Consider the following 25274-nt stretch of genomic DNA (forward strand, 5'->3'; position numbering starts at 1 on the left):
AAAAAGGGCAAAACTGCTACAATTAACAAGGTGAAGGAGATGACTTGGCACAAAATTGATGACAGATTAAATGCATACCTGTAGGCAGGTAGTGATGGCCTAAAGGATAGAGGAGTGAATTTATTATTAGAAGGTTGATGATTCAATCCCACATCCAGCTTAATGAGTATGGGTGGGGAAAGTGAAGAGCGGCACTAGGTTCTTGGTTCATTCAGTAGTATTGCCCTTCAGATCAGTGACTGTGGTTATATTATCACTAGGCTAGATAATATCAGATGTATAATTAAAATTATAGTGTCAGCAACTTAAGAGAACCAACTTACAAACATTATCAAACTCTTTGACACATTTTCTCTTTCATAAAATGTCCATTAACAAGTGTCAATGAAAGTTAAAAATTAAGTTGCAGTTGGAGATGAAGAAACCGCTTAGAACGATCACATCTGTGCGGGTCAAGTATCACTATAATATCATAACCTTTTCTTTTTCTTTATTTCTCATGTAGAATACCATCTAATTGACATTTGTATATTTATTAGCCTACATGAATTTACAGTACAGCTGTTTCAAACGCATTGTGAGCATTTTTGAAGCGGAAGGTTCTGACTTTTGCCAATGACAAGTTCCTTCTTTTCCCCGTCGGCAGAAAACAGGCAGTATACATTTAAACACAGCAGAAGGTCATGGTTTGGACTTTATTTAATTTTATTTTTGTCTTCACAGCTTGAACAAAATGAGTAAATGATTAAGTAAATAACTACAAAATAACGCTGGCACACTTTTATTTCTTAAATTATAAATGCTAAGCTTTTAAATAAAACGGTGCAGTCCAATACAGGAATGACCACAAATAAAATGGGGATTTACTTAAGTATTTTTGTAAAAGTCCCTCACAGTTCTTCTATTTTATGTTTCCTGAACACAGACAAGTAATGCGAGTGCGAAAAGACACTTGATGGAACCGTCTTTTGAGAGTCTGTTTCCGTCTGTTTTTCTCTGACATTTTTCTTTGAAAGGGGCAGGCTAGTTCTGCTGACTACGTTACATGGTTACTGAGCTGGGACTCATATTAGCCGCAGTGATGGAACGGAACTCTCACTTGAATTAGCGAAGCTTATCGAAATAAGCCAGGCTATCCCGTTAGCCAGCTTGATGGAACGTCCCCCTGCTCACAATCCACTTAAACAAGTAATGTGCCCACCTGCAGCATTCCACCAGTCACCTGTGCAATCTGGGACAGCTGGACATGTCACTCCCAAACACGACACCAACTGGCGGTTAGACCATGTTTTAGTACTTTCAACCACATTTACATGCACAAAATATTCTGGTTTTTGCCCTCATTCCAAAAAAGGCTTTGGCTGATGAAAATTAATATTCCACTCATATTCCCATTTACATGCAGAGGGTTTTCAGGGTTTCCGTCTGCCCCACTGGGAACGGGAATCACAAAATCTCCACAGGCAGTGAAGTAAACCAGCATGGTGAAAATCATTAGTGAGCTGCTGCCTGATATTTATAAGTGACATTGATATGACTAATATTATAAATTTATAGTTACAGGCACATCCACTACCTAGGTTGTCCCATGATGTTTACTACACTGCTGAGTGTTTTTGGTGCATCACACCAAGTCATCACCGTCAGTCAGGATAATAACCAAACCCCTCCATCCCTATCGTGGAGAAGGTGCTCTCTGTTTTTACAGCTCACCCTGGGCAGCTCTCCGCTCTCCTCTCATTCTTCTCCTCTGTCTGCCTTTCTGCTTCAGTATATGTAATTTTGTCTGCACAGGAGTAAACAGGCAGGAGGGCTGTGTGTTGCAAACTGCAGTAAAAACCCCAACTGAGACGCATATTCCGAATGCACTGTATACATGTCCAAAGAATGCTCCTAAAATAAGAATAATACTAGCATATCCCATATGTTTTAATCGGAAAATGCTGCATTTGGAATAAGGCCTAATTCAGAATGTCCAAAAGGAATATGCTTTTTACATGATCCATATCAAATTCAGAATATTGTCATATTTGGAATAATAGTGGAATATTAGTGTGGATGTAAACATGCCTATTGTTGAACATTATGGGAGTTTAATTTGTAAAAATATTTATCTAATGTTACTATTTCAGTATAGTGTTACCTTTGTGTAATCTGTCTAAATGTGTATGTTAATATTTTCAGATCTCTCAAACATCAGGATGCCTCCTACGACACCAAAGTGTGGCCAAAATTATTGTCAAGTGCACAATGTATGTTTTATTCATTAAAAATCCCCCCAAGAAATGATTAAGGATATATAAAAATACTGTTTTGAATAATTTGTCTAATATGTTTTTTCCACCAGTAATGGTAGCCAGTAATTTTCTGTAAACTCACAGTCAAATATTTTAAAGTGCTATATACAGTACAGTTCTCTTGTCAAAATAACAGACACCCTTAATGTACTCTAAATATATAGTATCAAAACCCTATCTTATTTTTCAAAGGGTTTTTTATGGTCAGGTGAATTTTAGATAGAAGCTTCTAACTGTGAGGTTCTATCTGAGAAATATCAGATAGAACCTTATAGTTCTAATATATATATATATATATATATATATATATATATATATATATATATATATCAATTAAAACTCAATATTTAATCATCATTAGAGACAAAGGCTGGAATCAAAACTGAGGAACAGTGAAAGGGACTCATTTATTTTGTAATTACGATACATTTAAAGATGTTTGCAGAAGATAACCAAGTTCTTCTCTGTTTGTAAAATTTATGATGAAACCTCCATTTGCAGAATGAAGACTGTGAGATGTGACTGAAAGCCCCAAAATCTAGTAAGTGGACCTTATTACTCATTATTTTTATTTCTATTTTTATTTTAGAGATTAGATTAATTTCACATAGTGTTTTGTGGATTATCCAGAATTTTGGATAATAACTGTTACTGTTATTATCAGTTATACTGTTAATAACACTGTTACTGGAAAGAGATGTTGCTGTTGATTTTTCTTGTTGCCATTTTTCAATGCTGGGAGCAGCACAAACTAAATTCCATTCAATGTCATTATAATGTGGCAGAGGCAGAAATTTCAGAGACCAATATCTTAAACTGGACTATATAAACAAAAACTATCTCCATGGAGAGATGCCACTACAGTTGTACAAAAACATGTCTTATAATTTAGGTGAGCTCTCGCTTTGACATTCAGTTTCCATTCATGAAGCTACACTAAACTTGATGTTGAGGGTTAGTGTATTGCAGCATTTCTTATTCTCTCTTCCTCAGGAAGCTTTGATTATGTGTGTTCAGCTTTAACAATAACAGGCTCCAACACAACAGCATGAAACATTGTAGTAAAGAGCCAGCGTACCCCTGCACCCCTGCAACACACCCACTGCTGAAATCATAGTTTCTATAAAAACACAATGACGCAGCTCTCTGCTGTTTTCACTGGCTGATACACTGAAGCTGATAAAAGGCAGAGGGAGAGAGACTTAGGGAATAAATGTGAGTGTGCAGCCCTCTTTCTCACAGCTCTACTCATATAAACTCCAGTGACTGATGATTAACTACTCTCTGCCAAGTTGGCGCCTTCTGCTATGTTTTTTCTGTTGTCCCAACATTGTATAATATTTTCCTTTTGTTATTAATGGTAATGGAAACAACTGCTTCTCACCTTCCACAGCCAGGACACAATCAAGGTTTTAACATTACTCACATTAAGTGTCACTGTGTACCAGAAACATACTGAACTAGTGCTAACCAACTACAACCCGCCACAGTTTCCTCATCCTAGCTCTGTGAAGAGAAGTGTTACAGAAGTTACTGAAAATTAGTAATTAGTTACAGTTACTAGTTACTTCTCTTAAAAGTAATTGAATCACTTTACCAATTACTGCATATAAATGTAATTACTCACTAGGGAAAGTAACTTTTGTATTATAAATATCTGCTTCAACCTTCTTATCAATGCAGACATAGCTATATTATTTTAGTGTTGCTGTGGCTCAGTGTGGGATAAGACAACTGTCAAATCTTATCTATCATTGTATCCATTATCACTATGATGAAAAGTAAGTAGTGGAACAATAAAATACAATAGATATGTTTTGACAGGCCTATTTATTGTATCCTCCACAGGCCCTCAAATCAAGTCAGTTTTAATACTCTTTTGGCAGTGTCAAATAAAATAATGGTTCCTCAGACATTTGACAGTAATTTCTTATCACAATAGACATAATAGATAGGCCACCTGCACATAGACTACACCTCACTAGTGTATTTTTGTCCTTGATCTTGAGGAGGGAAAAATAATGTCCATATTTCCAGGACAGCAAGCTCATATTGCCTGAGTTGTCAGCCATTGTGTGGGCTAAGTTAGTCTAATGCTGATTGATAGATTCACTTGTGTCACCGTAAGGTCAGGTGACGTTAGATCATAAATGGGAAAATCCGAGGAGTAATGTTAGGCTGTGTTTGTCTGTTACTCTCTGCAGCTGTCCACTATCTTAATGTAAGACAAAAGTAACAAGTAACAAGCCCATTTAAATTTCAATAATTGTAATTGTGTTAGATTTCTTGTAGTGGAATTACAATAGCGTTACTTCCAACACTGGTTATGAGTGCCAAAATGCATCTTTTATACTCTCCTGCTGGCTCGCATGGCCTTTTCTGTGTGGAGATTCTCCCCATGTCTGCGTGGGTTTTCTCCTGTTTCCTCCCACACTCCAAAGACGCACAGGAAAGGTTAATTGGCCACAATAAATTGCCTAAAATAAATTGTACTCATAGATTTGATTCATAGCTGTAAACTTCTGAACTTTTTCCACCCACAAACAGATAGATGTGTAACTGCAAACCTTTTTTGTAACCATTGTGACTAAACCTTTGTGCATACCTTCTTTATGCACTCACACATTGGAAATTTTTTTTGTGGAAATCTTTTTCATTTGTTCACAAAATGTCATGCACAGCTACAGATCTCCTTACAGATTCAAAAATTAAGTCTATTTGTTCAGATATTTTTTATACATTCACACATTTTAATGTAATCATGCAAAATGTTGCATGATCCAATGTATGGCCCTAATTTAAGTCCATAAAGAAAAGAGTTGTTGGCCACTAGAAGCGCAATGGTGCAATATTTTTTTTTACAAGAGTTCTTGTGTACGCTTGTGCATGAGCACATAGTGACATGATACACAGCCCACACAGCAGTGCATCAGCAAAGGCGGGGAAGAAGACTGCAAGCTAGTAAACCAAGATGTAAACAAGATTTGAACTGTTGCAAAATCTGCTTTGCAAATGTTTAATGAGGAAGAAAATGCATTCAACATTTGTTATACCTCAAGGATACAGGAGTTTTGGTAGAAACACTGAATGTAAACATAATTTTATGTGCATATAAACTCCACAGGGCACCTTCATTTTTATTTCACGTAATGGCTCAAATTGTGATAATAAAAAGTATAATTTTGGATTATTTGTGGTGCTCAGAAAATGTATCCACACGGTTAAAAGTTGAAATGTGTCTAATGCAGCAGCAAAAGGCAGAAAAGAAGAAGACTGAAGACATGGCTATAACATAGCAGGTTTAAAAAGAATTTTTCTTTTTACATGTTTAATGAGAGGAAATGCACTCAAGACATTTGTTGCCATTTTGGTGGAAAATAAATGCAATAATAACTTTGTTTACAAGAAAACTCCACAGGGTATTTGTAGGCATCACCTGTTTTTAGTGAAAAAAGCTCTGATAAACTTACTGTATACTACCTGTTCAGCAGCAAACAGCAGAAAGACACGGAGACTAGCTGGTGAACATAGTGGAGCATTTAGCAGCTAAAGAGACACATATTTTTCTCAGAAGCTGATGGAAACCAAAGCAGAGCTAATTGGAGAGTGACTATTGTACTATCATTCATCCAAATGAATGAGAATGTTGTTCTGTGTCTTCTGCATGTGTAAACAGGCAACATGTTTAACATGTTGACCATGACAACTTTATAATGCTTCTTCTTATGGGCTTCTTGTTCTGTCCAGAAGTGGCCAAAAAAATCTGCCATTGGTGTAAATTTAATTTATTTTAGACTTAGAAAGACTCAGCTTTCAGATTTTTCAACATCTTACATAAAAAAATCAGTATTTCTTTATGTCAGAATTCTATATTATTAAGACCTAATTTTTGTCTTGATGCTCACAGGTAATCAATTTATCAATATGTCCTTGTCACTGAAGAAAAGTTGAATGGTTTCCAACATCTCCTCAACATTTCAGAGTATTTTAACCTGTCAAGGGGGGAAAAAAGCAAAAAAAAAAAAAAAAAGTTGTGACACTAACTGGAGTGTAGCCACAGTTCAACACACCTGAAAGTCTCAACCCACAGATAGAAGTGAAGCAGCAGCTTTCAGCTTAGACTTAAATTGTTTACTAAAATAATTTATTTTAGTAGGCAATTTAGTCTGGCTCATGACTTACTCATTGGTTCAGTGAGATTTCTTTAGATGGCACCAAGTGGTCACCAATTGAAATACACAGTATATATATTGCCTGATCATTGTCAGATAAAGAAAAGCAGCCTATTCGCAAATGTAAGTTATGGTTTTAAAGAAAGATTTAAGATCTAATGTGAGCATTTAAAAATCAGTCTTTATCTTCCTCAGGAGTAAAAGTTTTGTGTGAAGTTATGTTGTGTGAAATGTTTTTTTGTTTGTTTGTTTTGCTAGGTAGTTTGTTTTTTAATGTTTTAAATTAAAGTTGCATTTGCACTTAGGATAATGTATCTGTGCCCCGTTTAGTTTAACTTAGTCCTGTAACCGTGGAGCATTTAGGAGAAAAAGAAAACTCATAATCAGCAGCAGGCTGAGTTTTACCAACCTGAATGTCCAGAAGATGGCAGTGTTGGACAATGCATGGAAATACACCTTTGTTGTTCTCTGAACAGCTGGCATGAGTGGGACAGTGTTACTGCCATGGTCTTGGTTTCCTGAGTTTAAATAACCTGTAACAACAACAACCTTTGTGGGTGTCAGTACTGACAGAAGCTGACAGAAGCTCCAAATGATTTCATGTCAGCATCAGCAAATCATCAATGTTTCAATGACATTACAAATGCAATACTAGTGAAACAAATACCAAACCATAAAATGTGACATTTATTCCTACCATTATTAATATTCTGTTACATAAAGTTTACCATTGGATTCATTGTTTTGCATCTGATAAAAATCACAACACTCAACATTCACAGTTCACTATCACAATAGTTCAACACCATCAGCACAATCTATTAACCAGTACTGCTGTTTGTAAAAATCACTGAGGTGTGTGTTTATATCAAGCTGTTGTTTCTCAGGTCTTAATGTTAATATAAGCTGATTTCAAAATATACACTGCGAGTTAAAGTGTGCCATGTTACAGGTATTTCAAGACAGCAGCATAAAATGTCAAATCTACAGGCTGAGCTGAGAACCATGTCAGGATCATTTAAATGCATCAATGAGAGCTGTTGACTGGTCTGACATGAAAACTGTCCATCAACATGTGAGGCAGGCCTGTAGACAGGCAGAGAGCAGCATGAAGCTCGCCACAGTTAACGGAAAAAGTACAAGTGGAGTGGCTTTCAAATTAAAAGTACATTTTTGAGGCTCTTGAGAAATTGTGCATTTTGTAACGTACTGTCAATAGGACAGTTAGGGTAAAACAGTGATCTAATTTGTAATGGTTAGTCCCTTGTATGTGTTCTTTATTCCCAGTGTAATTCTGCTGCAGCTGTATGTGTAGTTTGAGCAACAGTGAGAACAGGTGGTGTCGTTTCTAAATTTAGAAATCAGCCAACTTAACAGCTTCAAATAGACTGGGGTCTGTTTTATGTCTGCACAGGGAAAACATAGACAAATTTTATTTCTGCCCTTCCTAATATGTTGCAGACAAGAGTTGCTGTACAGTCTCAAAAACATATTTTACTAACTTCTTTTATTAACAAGTAAATAAATAAAATAAAATCAAGCCCTGAGCTTTGCAGGGCTCAAACTATCCTGACAAGCCCTGTAAGAGGCAGCTGTCTGGCAAGACTAAGATAATTTTATATATTATATAAAATATATTGTCACTGGAATATGAAGGGGATGTTAATTTCCGTCAGGGCAGATATATTTATGATGCAATTTTACTGTAAAGAAACATGAGATATTAATTTAAAAGGAAAACTTCACTAAAATAAGTTAAATACAGTTAACATGTAAAATCACAGTTCATTTGTGGATGAAAAATCACAGAATTATTTTTACATAGAGACAAGTCTGGATTGCCATGGCCCCGGACCTCCAGGAGTCCTGCACTCCCAAGATTCACCGCTAAAGCACAATATCAACCAAGGCTAACAATTATTTTTATTACCAATTGACCTCCTAATTTATTTTCTCAATTAAATGAATCACTTGATTTGTCTATAAAATGACAGAAGAAGGTAACAATTAGCCGTCACAAGTTCCCAGAACCCAACTAGTTTATTGAAATTTCTTGTTTTATCTGACTAAAGATATTCATTTTACTGTCATATATGAAAAATGTCTGTCTTGGCCCTGTCAAAACTGTTTTTCAAACCTTAATCGCGTATTGTGTAACATGCTGCATAATTCTCCACACATTTATGTATAATCATATAGCCAGAAAGTAGACATGGAACTGCTTGGACACTTGCAATGTGATAGTGGCTGGGTTTGCACAAAGGCTTGTGGGTCACTATAGGCTGACTTCTTATACTCCAAATCTTCCTTGTATGTTAATCGTGAAATGATGGAAATGTGTCAACTGTCAACAACTGAGTTTTTTTTTTAAATATTATTTATAATGAGACAAATAATGTTGCTGTCCCGTTCATATCTGCGGTTGTATGAGACCACAGCGGGCGATTACTCTATATATGATATTGACCATATATAATGTATTATGTCCCTCCCGCTTATTCTACATTGGTTGAATATGTTCTGGCCTTTATTCTGAAAAGTCACACAGGAAGTATCGTTTCATTGCATCACGGAAAAATTGGCAGTCTCCACTCCAGGGGGGAGTGGGAGAGTCTTCCAGCACTCGGCAGTGGAGCGACTCTGGCAGCCGTGGCGGCCGCCTCTCATCATCCCACGTCTCGCTCTCAGAAACCGACACAGCACTGCCGATGCGCCCAGCCGCCATCCCGCACCGCTCCCTCCTCACTCCTCCGCCGAGAGCTCGCATCCTCACCGGGGCTACCCTGCCAACAGGACCCGCATCTGAAATAACTTTACACACTCTGGACTTCACTACACGCCTCCGAGTGGTACTTTCACCCTCCGTGTCTGAATGACGGGCGGTCGGTTCGACTTTGACGATGGTGGCACCTACTGCGGAGGCTGGGAGGACGGCAAAGCCCACGGCCACGGTGTGTGCACCGGACCCAAAGGCCAGGGCGAGTACTCGGGCTCCTGGTCCAACGGTTTCGAGGTGGTCGGCGTCTATACCTGGCCCAGCGGCAATGTGTACCAGGGCTACTGGACCCAGGGGAAACGACACGGGCTCGGCGTGGAAACCAAGGGGAGGTGGATTTACCGGGGAGAGTGGGCTCACGGGTTCAAGGGTCGGTACGGAGTTCGGCAGAGCCTGAACACACCAGCCAGGTACGAGGGCACCTGGAGTAACGGACTGCAGGACGGATATGGCGTCGAGACCTACGGCGATGGAGGTGAGAGGGGGACAGGGTGCCTGCTCATGTTAGTCACTGTTGGAACATAATATTTCTATTTTTAGAAACTATAGTTTAGCAAAAAGATTGTGCACGTGCCCGGTGACCACACAAACACCCTCACACTAGTCACGTCTGTGATGAAGTAACGTGTTTATTATCACTTTTATTTAGAAGCCGGGGTGATACTTATAAGCTAATATTATTGCTGTAAACCCTGTAAATTTATTTAAAATTTAAATTAAATTAATATGAATAGATAAATAACATTCATTATCATATATATGAAGAAAGTGTTTTTTATGTGTCTGAGTAGTTGATGGGTGCCATGAATATAGATACACAATTTTGGTGTCTCAGTTAACACCTAATATTTAAGTCAGATTTGTCTTAGAATGAGGGAGTGAACAACCATTCCTGTGTGTAACACAGTTTATTGTCTTTCTTCAAGTAGTTGGCTGGATTCCTTACAACATGCTGTATCTGCACATTGCATGTTATTATTCTATTAGAGTATTTGACTTAACTTGTTCCCTCCTTATTGTGGAACAGGCACTCAGATCCTTGCATGAACGCATGTGTGGAAACCAAATGTGTTGCTCCATGTAAACAGAGCTCCCTGGAAACACCTGCTGCCAAACCTAACTTGGACTACAATTAAATTTAGATCAGATCCTGACCTGAGGACAGACGCAGCGACATGTCTGACCTGTCGAAAAGCTGTAGATATATTTATGCAGTTTTAGATTAGACGTTGAAGGCTGTGGGGTCATTTCTTCGATCCAGCATGCGTTCAGCAGATTTCCTGTCCGTGCACTAACACTAACATGATGGTAGTTATAGCTTTCAGTTGGTCACCCTCAATTGTACTCTACTTTTTGTGTTGCATTGTGGGATATTTTGAGTCCTTTATATTGAGTTACTGTGATGTTCTGTGAATGAATGTCATGGAAATACTATCGAGCACCGCTATGCTGATCTGAGCCACCATATTTGTTGTATTGTTGTTACAGTTTCTGTCATAACATGCACTGTATGTCATAATGTGGTTCAGGATGGAAAGATGTCAGCTTGTGTCTGCAGTGCAGTTTGATAATTAATGTCATATAGACCTAAATCTGTTCATTCCGATTTTCTATTAATAAGTTATTTGAATGATCTCATATATTTTAGCAGGGAATATCAACAACAGCCAGTGATTTTTAATCCAGAACAACAATAAATAAGGCCACAATAGAAGTCTTCAGGGGTCCAACATTTTGGACCTGATCTGAAACAGACCCTTGGTAATCCTACCTGAACCTGATGTCGTAAATGATGAACTGTCAAATTAAATGTTTTTTTTCTGTTGTGGTGACTATGTGGCATCACACATATAGACCTGAAACCTGTGGCACTCTACCTGACCTGAGTCAGCTCAGGTCAGAAATATTTAGCTACTTGTCACACTGTAATTATCTAGGACTCGCATATCACTATTGAGGGTAACACTTTATTTCACAGGTCCCTTAATTTGATACTAATTTCCTGGAACAATTTGCAGGTATTTAACGGTAGATATTTAGGACATTTTATAGAAAGGGTTGTGCAATTTGATACAAATTATAAGAAAGAAACCAGAAAAATGGTTTAGTTGTTTTAGTTGGTAAGTGGCCATTTATTATATTTGGGTTAATTTGCATATATTTTTAATAAGTTAGCAATTAGCAATTCTGTAACTGAGAGACAAGTTTTCAGTGTGTAGTTTTGTGTGTCCAGCTACATTAAATTCTTTCTTAAAAACTGATTGGGTGCTTACCAACTAAAACAACCAAACCCTTTTTTTTGTTTGTACCAAATTGCACCACGATTTATGTAAAATACCCTAAAAATTAACCATTAAATACCTGTAAATTACTCCAAAAATGTACAGGAAATTAAGGGACCTGAAAAATCAAGCGTTACTGAAGTGAACTAAGAGACAGGAAATAACATGCACCGACTTCTTGAATCGTAATGACAAGAAGACAGTTTGATACGATGGTTAAGCTGGATAAATTTAGGACACTAACAGGTGGTCCATGCAGCCATGTAGACTCATATAGAGACTACATGGCTGCATCTTGCTGTAGTGTTTAGAATCAGTTTGATCACATATTAAAAGTTAAATTAGATGAAAAATGTATGTTTTTTGAGTTTCTTAAATTTTGTAATTATGGCGTAGCACAGTTCTATTGGGAAGCATGACATGAATTTAACATTTAATGTCAATATTCAAAAATTGTGAAACTGAACCTTTTTTCTCTTTTTCTGTCCTAATGCCTGATGCTTTTATTTTGTCTTTTGCCTTCATTCCTCCTTGTCTAGTAATAGTAGTATTAGTGGTATAACTGATGTTGTTATAATAGTAGTAGTGGCGGTGATATTGCATTAGTGGTAATTGTGTAATACAATAGAATATTCTTATTTGAAAAGTAAGCAAAAGAGGACAGTACAACAGTTTATGTAAAATAAAAAAATAATTTACATTTAAAACTCAACAGGACTGAAAATGCAGTGCAGTTTTCCACATGTCACTCACTAAATTGTCAATAGTACATGTGTTTTCAGTGTCACCAGTGAGTTCTTCAGTGCACTAACTTGACTGAGGCTCCTTCAGTTGTCAGTGGTGTATTTATCAGCAGAAGTTCTGACTGAATTGTGTCAAGTACTGAGAGTTTGCACCAGATGTTATGTTAAAAAAAAATCATATAAAACTAGATTTAAACAAACATTGTAAGTTTTGTCCTGCATTTTATTTAGATGCTTCTTGTTTCAGCTGTTGATGTTAATACAACTTGTAAGATGGTGATCAGCGGCCATCGGTTTCAGTTAATGAGTGTCTCCCAGTGATGTGAACAGAGCTGCTATGAGTTTAAAAAGCTTCCTTTTGTAAAAGGGTGTTTCCACTGCAGGAACTTTCCCAGAGGACCAAGAACCTTTTGAGGAACTCAGAGACTAAACGTGTGCTTCGACCTGAGAAACCAGGGTCTAAATTTAGTACCAGTAGGATAGTCCCAGGGGCTAAAAAGGTCCCTGACTGGGAGGAGGGGTATTCCTTTCCAAAAGTACAGGAACTTTAGGGGAAAGGTTTGCAGGATGACCATCTCTGACTGGTCAAAAACAGACACACAACTCCTTCAACCTTTGCATCGTTAAGTTCATAAAACAAGGAAATACTCTAGTATCGATATAGTACAAGGGGAGCATGTATCACTTTGTTTGTTGATGTTAAAAGTAAAGATTTGCTGTCGGCTTCCTGACTCTTTAAAAAAAAAAATAGCCACAGAAAAATAAGAGAGAGAGAGAGAGAGAGAGGCAGTAGAGAGAACAAAGTGAGTGGATGAGTGAAGTATAACTTTATTTTTTGTTTGTTTCATGGTGATTTAGTTCTAAAGCAGAAATACAGTAAATAATCAATACTGATTTACTGTTGAGAGATATTCTGAGTTTCATTCTCCTTTATTTCCTCCTCTGCATTTCTCCTTTTCATTCATTCATTAACTCAAACAAGTCATCAGCAGTAAAAACAGGAAAACTGTGTTGTTTTCTCATATGTGAACACTGTGTTTCAAATGCTGCCTCGTTTTTTAATTTCTCATGGGTCTAATTTGCATGATCTACTTGATTCTTCGGATGTGGTGGAAACACAAACAGGCCTGCACAACAGGGACTTTTAGTTCCAGGTTAGGTTCCTGAGATGAGTTCCTTTGGTTTCATAGTTCCTGGCACTTTTGGTCCAAAATGGGCTTTAATTCAGCAACAGGTGTGCTCAGGTGGAGCAGTGTGTTGGTTGAAAACAGCATTTTGCCCATGACGGGGGTCAGGGTTTGGCAATATGACAATATATTCTGTGAGACAATATAAATATGTCTGCTATCAGTGACAGGTATGACTTTAATATTTGGGAAATACTGTTTTAATATTGTTTGTGCATTAATGTGATAAATTATCTTCATTTTCAGGTATTGCATTTGATAAACGAGATCAAAACAGACATCAGGTTATTATATTCATAAACTTCTTCTTCTCTTCTGATTTTCCTGAAGTAATTACATCTACTTTGATAAAGATATAATCAATATATTGCCACACTTTTACAAGTTGAAGAGGGTTTGTCTAAATCCTGTTTAAACCTTCCTGCCACATCAGATCCACATTAACACTCTTGTCAATATGAATATTGTACAAATTGAGGAAAATATACTTCTCAGATCGGAGGGGTTCAGAGTGGGATTTGGGCCAAGCCAGACTTTGTTGTCCATCATGTGAGCTTTACTGATTGAACATAACAAACACCGACAAATATGTGCAAATGACGCTACCAACTTTATATATAATGATCTGTCAATATGGTTAGTACCACTGAACCTGTTCAAACATTTGTAAAATGTCAAATCTAAGAAATATTGTAATCTTAAGAAATGTAACCAATGTTGGAAACAAAGATGGCCTTTACACCTTGCATTTAAATGCGTCTCATATCCAGATTGTATCTAGACAAGATTTAACCTGATTACATTTACACCTGTCCAGCTCAAACAACCCAACATCACGTCCTCCTCTTGTTCATGCAGGTCCAAAAAAAAAAAAAAAGATGACAACCATCCATGAAGCTGTGCTATTGTATGGACTTTTTCATGCTTTTCAAAGCAGGCAAGGAAGCCATCTTCACACCATCCATGAGTGTCTTGAATATCCATAGCTTTCTTGCTAGTAGCTTAGCTTGTGAACTGGCTAATGGCTGCTACCTCACTGGTTTGGAACAGTCACATACAATAACGTATTTCCGCCCATGTAGTTGTATGTTGATTGACAACACAATTGCATTTACACTTTTGTTCAATGTGGTCACAATGGGACCCTGAACACCTGCGGAGGTGGTGCGACCAATCGGATCATAATCTGTTCTCAATGTGTCTTGGGTGCATTTACACCTGTACTGTCATGTGGTCAAGCACTATCTGATTGCAATCTGATCGCCCAAAACACATTTCAATGCAAGTTTCAATAGTCCCTAAAATGTTGCAGTGATTGAATGTTTCAGAATAAAGTAGTGTTTGGTGTTGTTAGTTAACTATTCACAGAAACTAAATTTGAAGCAAAGTTTCAACTTGTGGAGCCCCATACTGGTAATTTCCCCTTAAAAGTATGACAAATAATATATCATAAATAAATGCTAAATAATTAAAGCAAAAATCACCTGTGCTGCACCGGCATCATAATCTGTATTTCCACTGCATTTTTCCATCATTTAATAATCAGCAGCTGAGCATTGTGTATGACATGAAATTGCACCACTCAGCTGCTCCAAATTTTTAACATATTGTTCTGGAGGAACTGTCAACTCCATCTTTGATTGGTTCTTTTTCTCTCTGCAAAGCTGCTAAGTCTAAGAAACTCAACACTTCATGGAAATCAAGGGAGTATTCCCCCAGAACTGCTGGAAGCATTTTACTATATTGTGAAACAGATGTTGCAATAACAGCGAATCATCAGGAAGATAACAAATGGAAGCAGAGGCGGGAGGGAGGTTCCTTCAAAATATGATATAAGTAAGTAAAATGGAGAAAATAAAAAGACATGACTCAAATAAAGAAAGGCGCTGATAGACAGTACTTTAGAATTTTACAGTATTTACATACTTGTATGGAGTGCAAGCAAAAATAACATTGTACTTTTTAAAAGAACTATTTTTGCCACAATCATTTACTGTAATTTGCAATTTTTCATAGGGTAACATACAATATAATACTATTATGATATGTTTACCATGATATGCTGGTATCATGAGCATGAATCAGTCAGAAACTGTTAATTCACTGCTTTCAGTTTGATATAATTTTACTAACAGCAGGAAGAAAATGGAACAACATAGTGAATGGACTCTGAGCCTATTAAACACTTCAACAGCAGCATATCATATTTGTCCTGTATTTCATATTAAATAGCAATAAAGTGGCTGAAAATCTTAACTTCCGTAGATCAAAATTGTTTTTTCTTGGTATTTCCCTGCAATGTCTGTTTCATTCACACAGGTTGACCAGTCTGTGTTTCATTCAGATTTACAGATCCTAACATTATTTCTTGGGATTCGGTCAGTAAAGTCATGATTTTCTGGATATGACTGAAAAATAATGGGTCTTGATGTCGATTACATAGATGGAATAAATGAGAATTCAAACCCAAAATGCTATTACATCTTTCTGAGGCTGTGATTTCCACCACGGCCTCCATTATTCTCAACTTTGAAGTGGTGGAAAAAGCACAGAAAATAATCCAAGAACAAAAAAGAGAACTACTTAAAGATTTGGTAATTTGGTAAAATATCTTATCCTTGCTTGGTGAAATACGTTATGTCAGTGGAACTTGGAAACAGTGTATTTGCATAAACACAATAAAGACAACTCATATTTATCACAAATAATGTAAAGCAATAGTTTGACATTGTGGGAAAATGTGTATTCACTTTCTTTCCGAGAGTAAGATGAGAGGATGGATATCAGTTCATGTCTTTGTGACAAGTGCGGAGCTGAAAGCAGGATGTGGTTAGTCTGCTTTGCATAAAGACTGGAAACAGCTTCTCTGGTTTGTCCACATATTCTATTCTGTTTCTGTTTTTGCACATTTTCCAAATGTTTAACTTGTTTCAACTTCTTAAAAGCCCCCAGGTAATATTAATCTTATACAAAGTGGACTTTGGTGAATCAGGATCTATATATGCATTGGCTGCTTAAGATTCACAGCAAGTAAACATGCCAGCAGACACTGTTACTATATTTACCAATGACTCTATTCAATGAATAAATTCCAATAAGATTTTCACTGGCTAAAATTAATTTCTCAGTATCAGTTTGTCAGATTTGTAAATCATTTGAGAGAGAGAAACTTCTAGAATATAAGCTATTGAGTCTTTTGCTCTTTAATTTATACCAGAGGCTTTTCCAGGCTCTTCAGTCAGGCAGTAGAGAAGGCTTATTCCACATAGCAAGATAGCTGCTTGGAGTTATGTTTGGCCAGTGTCTCAAGTTACTTCCATCTTTTAAAATAGCACATTCTCACATTCTCCATCTGAAGCCATCAGGTCCAGAGCCTGAGCTCTCCTAACCAGGCCACCAAAGCTAACTGTTTTATCATCTAATGACGTTCAACTGGTTGTGGTTTTAGAATCACAATATTTTTCATGGCCTATCTGTGGAAATACCTCTCACACTCAAGCATACTAAAAGAAACATACAGGTGCTAGGCTCCTGTGTGTTGGGCCTGTCAGTCAGTGCTTCCAGCTGAGCTCCTTAGGTGATAGGATTGCATAGAAATACATAGTGGAAATGCAATGTAGATGGTCACTTTTCGGTTACGTTTTCATACAGCCTAACAGCAGAAAGCACTTGTATGCATCAGAAAGCCAAAACACATGTCAGAGATGTGGCGACATTGATACACAACCACAGATTTGACCTGATGTCTGTGTGTAAAATGTCAAATCTTTTGAAGCAAGTCTCTCTCTCTGTATGTGTGCTGTCTGTCAGTGTGTGTGACCAGCCCCCCTCTCACTAGCCTACTATATTCTACAATCTAGGGCTGCAACTAACAAATATTTTCATAATCAATTCATCTGTTGATTATTTCTTTGATGAATCAATTAGTTGTTTGGTTCATAAAATGTCAGAAAAGGGTGAAAATTGTTTCCCAGAGTCCAGATGACATGCTTAAATGTCTTCTTTTGTCCTGACTAACAATCATCAACCCAAAGATGTTCAGTTTACTGTCATAGAGGACCAGAGAAACCAGAAAATATTCACATTTGATAAGCTGGATTCAGAAAATTTGGAATTTTTTTCTTAAAAAATGGCTCCAAACTATTAATTGATTATCAAAATAGTTGGCAATTAATTCAATAGTTGGCAACAAATTGATTAATTGACTAATTGTTGCAGATCTGGTCTGATCTCATACCTACTTCAAGCAATCTGCTCCCCACAAAAAACGAAAGAAATATCAGATTCTTCCAACACTGCCATAAAGTCAGCAGGTGGCACCCATAGATTGTATTAAAAAAAAAAAAAAATGGACATAGCCACCACGACGTCACCCATTGGTTTCTGGAGAGTGGTGTTGAAACTCAAAGTGGGCTCTCCGGCCATCACCGTCTTGGCAGTGCCTGACTCCGCCAAACTCCCGGCTAATCTAAAATGGGCAAAGAGGTGGAGCTGAGGCAGGTCGAATGAAGTCTGGTTGCTAGCCTCTTCATTTTTCTCTCAAAGTGCACCAGATTGATGCATTTAACTTTAAAATGTACCGAATTTTCTTCTGGGGAGCATGCCCCCTGACCTCCCTGGGGAGTGCAAGGTTCACTCACCACAGTCACACAAAATTCTGTGGGAAACTCTGACATGTGCTCATCACTAACTTCAGATGGATGACAGTGATTTGTGAACTGAGGTGAATGATGCTCTGTCAGCAGCATTTTTTGTGCATCGTCATCGTTCGTTAGGACTAGCTAGTTACTAGTTACTAGAACCATTCTCAGTTTTGTCAGAAATTTGATTTACACAGTTTACAGTTGAGTTGGGTGAGCCTGGTGGACATTTTGAAGTGTCTTAGCAGATAAAGCACAGGTGGAACTAAAGTTGACTGTTAACAGTGGCACTGTTCCATTTAAGTATCCCAGTAAAAAATGACTCTGGAACCAGCACATATAAATGGAGTTTAGCCATCATTACTGTTAATTACACCTGTGCTATTCACACTATGACATGTCAAGTGTCTGCTGTGAAAGGGCATATCGTGCATGTTGGTTCACTGACATGCCTTACTGGGACATTAATGGAGTTGTCGTTATTACTTAGGCCGGGGGTCATACAGCCTCTTCCTCAGCAGTGTGTGTGTGGCTGAACTGTCCACACAGAGCTGCTACTGCCATCCCTATCTTTCTACATAGACTTTCACTTTGATAATGGCCACCAATAATAGAATGTTTCATATCATTTCATTATAAATTTCATTTATATTTAGTTTAGACAGAAAAAGGTTAAGAAGCATGTGCTCAATAAATCCATTATCTCATTCATCATGAGGCGAAAGCTGCTTTCTTTGCATCTGGTTGGGGCTACTTCTGTGTCAGCCACATACACTCCTCACACAGGACGGATTTTTTAATGATTATATCGATTATTCCGCCAGTTAAACCCCCACTGTCACCGCTCCAAGTGAAGAAAATCCCACCAGATACACCAAGTTCCCCTAAACAAACCTCCAAACTAACTGTCAGGAGGGAAACTGACAACAAATAAGTAAAATGACAACACTAAATCTCCATCTAGAAGCAGATGAAACAACAGACAGGAATCCTGGTTTGAACTGATGTCACAGAAAACGAGCAGGAGTCGAGAAAAGAAGCTCGTCATTCTGGAGTTCCCCGCCATAGAGGCTTCCTGCCCCGGTTTGCACCACGCAGACTGACCAGCAGTGGTGACAGTGTATTTTTTTCATGTCTTGTAGTTTTTTACTTGCTTACTTAGTCTTATTTAGGGGGTAGGTGGGTCCAGGATTTTTGTTTTTTATTTCAATAACAGAGAAAAATACATCTTGTCTGTATTTTCAATGAAATTGTATGTAAATATTTAATTTTAGAGTCTATGTCGCTTGTATGAGTGCATTCGGTCTCTTTTGTGTTATGTTCCTCCACCTTCACCAAACTAAAAGGAAAAAGAGATAATAAAGTTGGTCACAAACAGAAGGAGTGGGACAAATGTATCTAATATAAGGGCATGCATCTTTAATGTAATATATTGATCTTCTTAGCACATCTCTGCCCTGGTTTTCTAAATGAAGCCTTGATGTTGTTGGGGTGGTGGGGTGCAGGTCAGCGTCATGAAGCTGTCAAACAGTCAGGAAAAGCTGATTGGCACACTGATGAGTGATTAGGCTAGCTCTTCCATGGAGAAGAGAGCAGCATTAACCTTAAGTGACTGAGTGATGAGAGGGATTTGCCTTCTTGACTTTAAAGTGATTGGATGACAGCAGGAAGAAAGTGGAATTAAACCAAGAGGTCCAGCCTTAATGATTCAACAGGACTATTTAATAAAAAAGATGAAAGGCTTATTTAAGCTTTTCTTATTGTTTTCCTGAGAGATTCAGCACGCTGCAGGATTTTCAACTTTTTCATCTTCAATCTTTGGATGAAGTTTTAAAACATGGTTTCTTTCTGTTACTCAGCTAAAGGAATATAATATATCTGTGCTAAAGCTAAGCTAGCAACCTTCAGCTATGTTTGAAAAAATGACTTTTACTTTAAGAGGAAACTTAGACACAGTTGTTCAGCAGGTTCTTCTCTTCATTCAGGATCAGGCTCCGCTTCATAGACAGCTATATACTGTCCTACAGCTGCAGACATTACTCCAGGTGAAGAGCATAAGGGAACTTGCATTATTCATTAGCTCATATTCCAATTGGCTGGAGATGTGGCCCCCACCTTCACCCCAGTAGTAGAGTAGGTGGTTATTAATAATACAGATTTTATTTAAATACCTTCCGAAACAGCAACAATCTGTGCTGTAAGGAAAGATGGATTGAGAGAAATCTAAGCAACTTTTGTTGAATAAAATGTCAGATATGTTTAAAATGGACTTAATACCACATCTTCAATAACTCAGACATGTGAAATGTGACCCCGACTACACACTGCTTCAAAAGCCAAAAGACGTCAAAAGCCAAAAAGGTTGGAAACCACTGGTTTCATCTTTAACAATGTGTTGTATTTTAAAAGCTTGTTATATTATCCATTGTGTCAAATCTTCATCTGAAAAGTAACTAAAGCTGTCAAATAAATGTAGTGGAGTAGAAAGTACAATATTTCCATCTGAAATGTAGTGAAGTGGAAGTATAAAGTAGCATCACATGGAAATACTCAAATAAAGTTCAAGTACCTCAAAATTGTACTTCAGTACAGTATTTGAGTAAATATACTTAGTTACTTTTCACCTCTTAAAATTATATTAAACATATTTTTTCATATCAATGACTGGAATCAGGACATGGACATCACTTGTGGGAGCTGGAGAAATACAAAACTGGCTGGGGGTAAATGGCAAACTTGCGATGTCCTGTGAGTGAAAGAGTAGCAATTATTTTATTATCCACCTTATCAGGTTTTGTTTTCCTTTTCCACTTTGGTTGCTTGCTGTATAAATTAGTGAGTCAAACTGTTTTTGATGAGTGTCCGTTATGTGTTGTGTGTGATTGTAGGTTTCATTAATCTGATTCCAGCTTAAGGGTATGGAGTAACAATCCGTCAAAAAATAATGTATAATGTGTATTAACTCATGCATGAAGTGCTTATAATTTAACAGCTTAAAATTCCACTCCATTCAATTTGTTATTCATTTTTTACTATAACTGCTACATTACTCGACATTTGTTTTGTTGTTTTGTTGTTTTTACTTCTTTATTTTAATCTTATCAGTAGCCTTCAGTCAATGGTCCGCATCAGTCTGGGGGGGTCGACTGGGTGACCCACCACCCAGAAGTAGCCTATTTTCCTCACTGTCACCATGCTAAGGTTTTCTTTTGATGATGTCTTTAACATCTCTCAACACAAAAACACGAAAGTGTCCTTGATAACTCAACAATACGATGGGTTATGTTAAGACTATCAGTTTTAATAATTTCTCTTTCGATTCTGAGAAATAAAGTTTCAGTTTTTGATAGCAGAAGGCTACAGAAGAGCATGGTGTTGTGGGTCAGTGTTGGAAATGAATGAGGTGAAGGGCAAAAATGCACCAAGAAATCTCAGAATGCCCCTAAAAACTGTGATTGAGGGGCAAAAATTCCCTCCAAGATTTCTATATAAATAATTTTATATTTCCAGTTTAGGCCAATATTCTAGTCCTACATTAAGCCATCATTTTGTTTTCATTCAATTCATTTAATTTCCATTTCTGTTTCTAACACACTCTCACACAAACAGCGCTGTTGTTCGCACTACACTGCTGTAATGATACCTGGCAGAGGCCAGGCAATCCTGCACCTGCAGTGAAGTTAGCTGCTACAATGGACCTTCATCCCATTAAAAAAGGCTCCAACTGTCACCAAAGAAAGTATCCCAAGTCCTGGGCTGTCACCAATGCCACCCCCAGCAAATAAGAGGGCAAAGAAAGTTGCCGCTTCTACAAAAAATGAAAAATGGAAAATAGACCTCCTCTTCTGTAAAGCATGCAGGGCTCACCCACCCAAACATAGCCTTGGACAGCGAAAAACTAAAACCCTAACCCTAACCCTAAAACTAATCACAACTTTGATAAAGGAAGCAAACAGGTTAAAAAATATTCAGCTCATCATTACCAAACAAGCCTTTAATGCTAACGCTAGAGGCTTTAAAATGTTGTTGGTCTGGCGCGTAAGCTAACATTAGTGTTAGCAAGTTGGCTAGATAATGTTATTCTTACAGCTTACATATGGGTCATGACAACTGGTGGGGTGATGAGTGCAGTTGACTAATGTTACTGAGCTCAATTCATAAAGTGAAGTAAGCTTTTTAGTCCCAAGTCTAGAACATCTTTTTTTCAGTCTATAATCATGGACAGTCGAGTCTATAATGTTATTTCATCCATACTCAAAATGTCGGCAGGGCTATATTTCGTGATGTAAAGCATGCTAAAAAATTCAACTGAAGTTATTTCCAGAACTGCATCAATAAAGAAGGAATATTACCCTCATTTTGGCTCTTTTGTTAGTACTTGTAGCTACTAGTCTGGAATTTTGTGAAACACCTGAGGCTGTGGCATGCAATGCGTCAAACCTACAATGATGAAATCATCGAAGTTAGACTGGTTTTGACTTGTACCAGAACTTTTGGTAAATTTAATTAGATCAAGCCCATTGAATATTGTCATGATCCTTATCTTATACTGTCATCTAGTGGTTTATACTGAAGGCTCTTCTTAGATAAAATCTTAGTTGTTGAAAGGGAATCGGCCTGCATTGGTTTGCTTTTCAGGTGCTTATTATTGTAGTCAGAAAATGTAGACGATTATTATGAATAAGATGGTGTTTACTGAGGTGGTGATCATCACAAGGTGGTGATTACTGTATATCATATATTTCATACACTTCATTTCTTTATGCGTAGCACAGTCCATATTTCCTTTGTACAGTTAATATTTCATTTCATGTTTTATATTTCATTTCAAAACTATTACTATTCCATTCTGTAAATAGATTTTACAATTTCAATTTTATTTTAATATTACTTAGTTCATTTCATTATCATTTTTAGTGTTACCTTACTTTTGTCTATTTTTATTTTTCTGTGTTGTGTTTTTTGGGAGAAAATGCCAGGACACATTCTTTCTGTTCTTGCATTGGCTAATAAAACAGATTCTGGTTGAATGGGCAACTGTAGGTCATGCTGACATAAAATCCCAAAACCAAGAATCGTAAAGATACAAAAAAATCTGGCTAACCCTAACCCAAGCACTTCAGGCCTTCCTCCAAGCCTGTACTAATGCCCTAGATTGTCAGCAGTATTATAATCTTTGAAGGTGACTCATTTTGCTCACTATTTCCATTAAAAAAGAAGAAAAAAAAAGCTTCATTTTATATATTGGGCCTTCAAAGTGCTCTCTGAAACTAGGCCTCGGATGGCTTGTGTCCATGAAATGAGAAAATTAAAAATTTGTAATAGAGTGAAACCAAATGCATCATTGGAAAGGTCTTGGCCTGGAGAGTAACATGCCAGTATGAAGATTCTACATGGCTCCTGCTTTGACCAGTGACCTTTGAACCTTGACCTCGGTGCATATTTGTAATTCGGCAACAAAAGAGGCTACAGACATAGGACCAACTATTATAGAGAGCTCTGGACCTCAGCTACCATGTGAGTGTAGTCAACAGCTGGGGGCGCTGTCAGATATGGGTATAATGTGGTTAAAATTAATTTTCACCCATTTAACAATTAGCCTAGATATTTAATTAATCTGATTACACATATGTGTTTACCATCCCCTTAAACTCCTCAGTGTACTCTCAATTCAGTATTTATAACTTACAATTCTAGGAAAAACACTAATATTTTTTTTAAAAAACTACAATTCCCTAGAGCTGCGCCATGCAGCTTGATACAAATCTACACCACAGTTGTAGTTCTTCCGGTTTAGGGTTGTAAATAGAGTCGTAAAAAGATATATCTACTGAATACATCAAATATCTAGTACAGCCAAACTAGTAATTACACTGCATCTAGATAATCTATGTTAAGAAAAAGTGAAGATGTTGGTTTATTTTTATTATTTATTTGGAGTCGAGCGCGCCAACTGCCCACAATACAATAGATCCGCACGGTGACCATTTTCCTCTGACGTCATGCTCAGGGTGGGAACCATACAGCTCCTCCACTCTGTCCAGATTGCTGCTAATGCAATACCACTAACACACAGTTAGCTTGGCCTGTTAGCACCTGCTACCGCCAATGTTACGGCCGGGACACACTGCCTGTGTAAGCATTGTGTTTGTATCACAGAACCCCCTAGCTTTTCATATCAGTGACATCAAATGACATCATACCGGCAGCTTTACAACTTTCACTATAGTTTCAGTGTCTATACCCGTAGAATATGTCACAGACATGAAAAAAATATAGTGTCACCACTGCAGGTCAGCCTGCATGGTGCATGCTGGGGCAGGGAGCCTCTCTGATGGGGAACTTGTTGTTTGTTTGTTTGTTTGTTTGTTGTCAGTTTCCCTCCTGACAGTTCGGAGGTTTGTTTTTCAGAGTGTTTGGCTCGTTTAGGGAACTTGGTGTTGTCATGGAGGTACTTTCTTCACTTGGAGCAGTGACAGCAGGGGTTTAACTGCCAGAATAATCAATATAATCAATAAAAAAAAACCCGTCCTGTGTGAGGAGTGTATATGGCTGACACAGAAGTAGCCCCAACCAGACCCCACCATGCCCGTCAGAAAGAAAGCTGCTTTCACCTCACACATCATTATTTATTTTCACAATTGAACACACACTTCTTAACCTTTCTGTGTCTGAACTAAATATAAATGAAATTTATGATGAAATGATATGAAACATTCTATTATTGATGGCCATTATCAAAGTCTAACTCTATGTAGAAACATAGGGTTGGCGGTAGCAGCGCCCCGCAGCAACACTGTCTGTGTGGACACCGCCGGCATGTGAGCTGCAACAGTTCAGCGACACACATGCACTGTTTAGGAAGAGGTAGGCTGTGTGACCCTGGCGTTACAGAGAAAAATACATGAAAAAACTCGCAAAGCTGTTTCTACTGATCTGTATGAGAGTTAATCAGGGATCCTTTCTGAGAAATGGAACAAAACCAGCTGATGCATCATCGCAGACAGGCTGGAAATAAAGCTGCCAACATTGGCTAGCCCCATTCACTCAACACTCAGCAGTTCATAAAAACTCTCAGCTGCTTTGATTGTTAAACTGTCACATTTGGTCAGTCTGTCAGTCAAACTGTCAGGTTTTGTCATGTTTTATGTGAACAGCCAGCCGTGGTGCAGGCACG

General features: G+C 37.6%; 1 protein-coding gene across 2 annotated transcripts in view; it reads left to right on the forward strand.

Moving 5' to 3' along the window:
- Positions 1-9047: 9047 nt before the first annotated feature.
- LOC121909443 (junctophilin-1-like) overlaps positions 9048-25274 on the forward strand; it is a 56216-nt gene continuing 39989 nt past the window's right edge. Inside the window, exons 1-2 of one of the 2 annotated variants that reach the window (XM_042430004.1) lie at positions 9048-9720; positions 10273-11272. In XM_042430004.1, the coding sequence (XP_042285938.1) occupies positions 9342-9720; positions 10273-10292 (399 nt within the window). In that variant the 5' untranslated portion in view covers positions 9048-9341 and the 3' untranslated portion in view covers positions 10293-11272. Of the gene's footprint in view, positions 9721-10272; positions 11273-25274 lie in introns of those variants that run through there. The other variant, XM_042430003.1, reaches the window with a different exon arrangement.

Source organism: Thunnus maccoyii, chromosome 12 (assembly GCF_910596095.1).
Source record: "Thunnus maccoyii chromosome 12, fThuMac1.1, whole genome shotgun sequence".
NCBI classification, from domain to species: Eukaryota; Metazoa; Chordata; class Actinopteri; order Scombriformes; family Scombridae; genus Thunnus; species Thunnus maccoyii.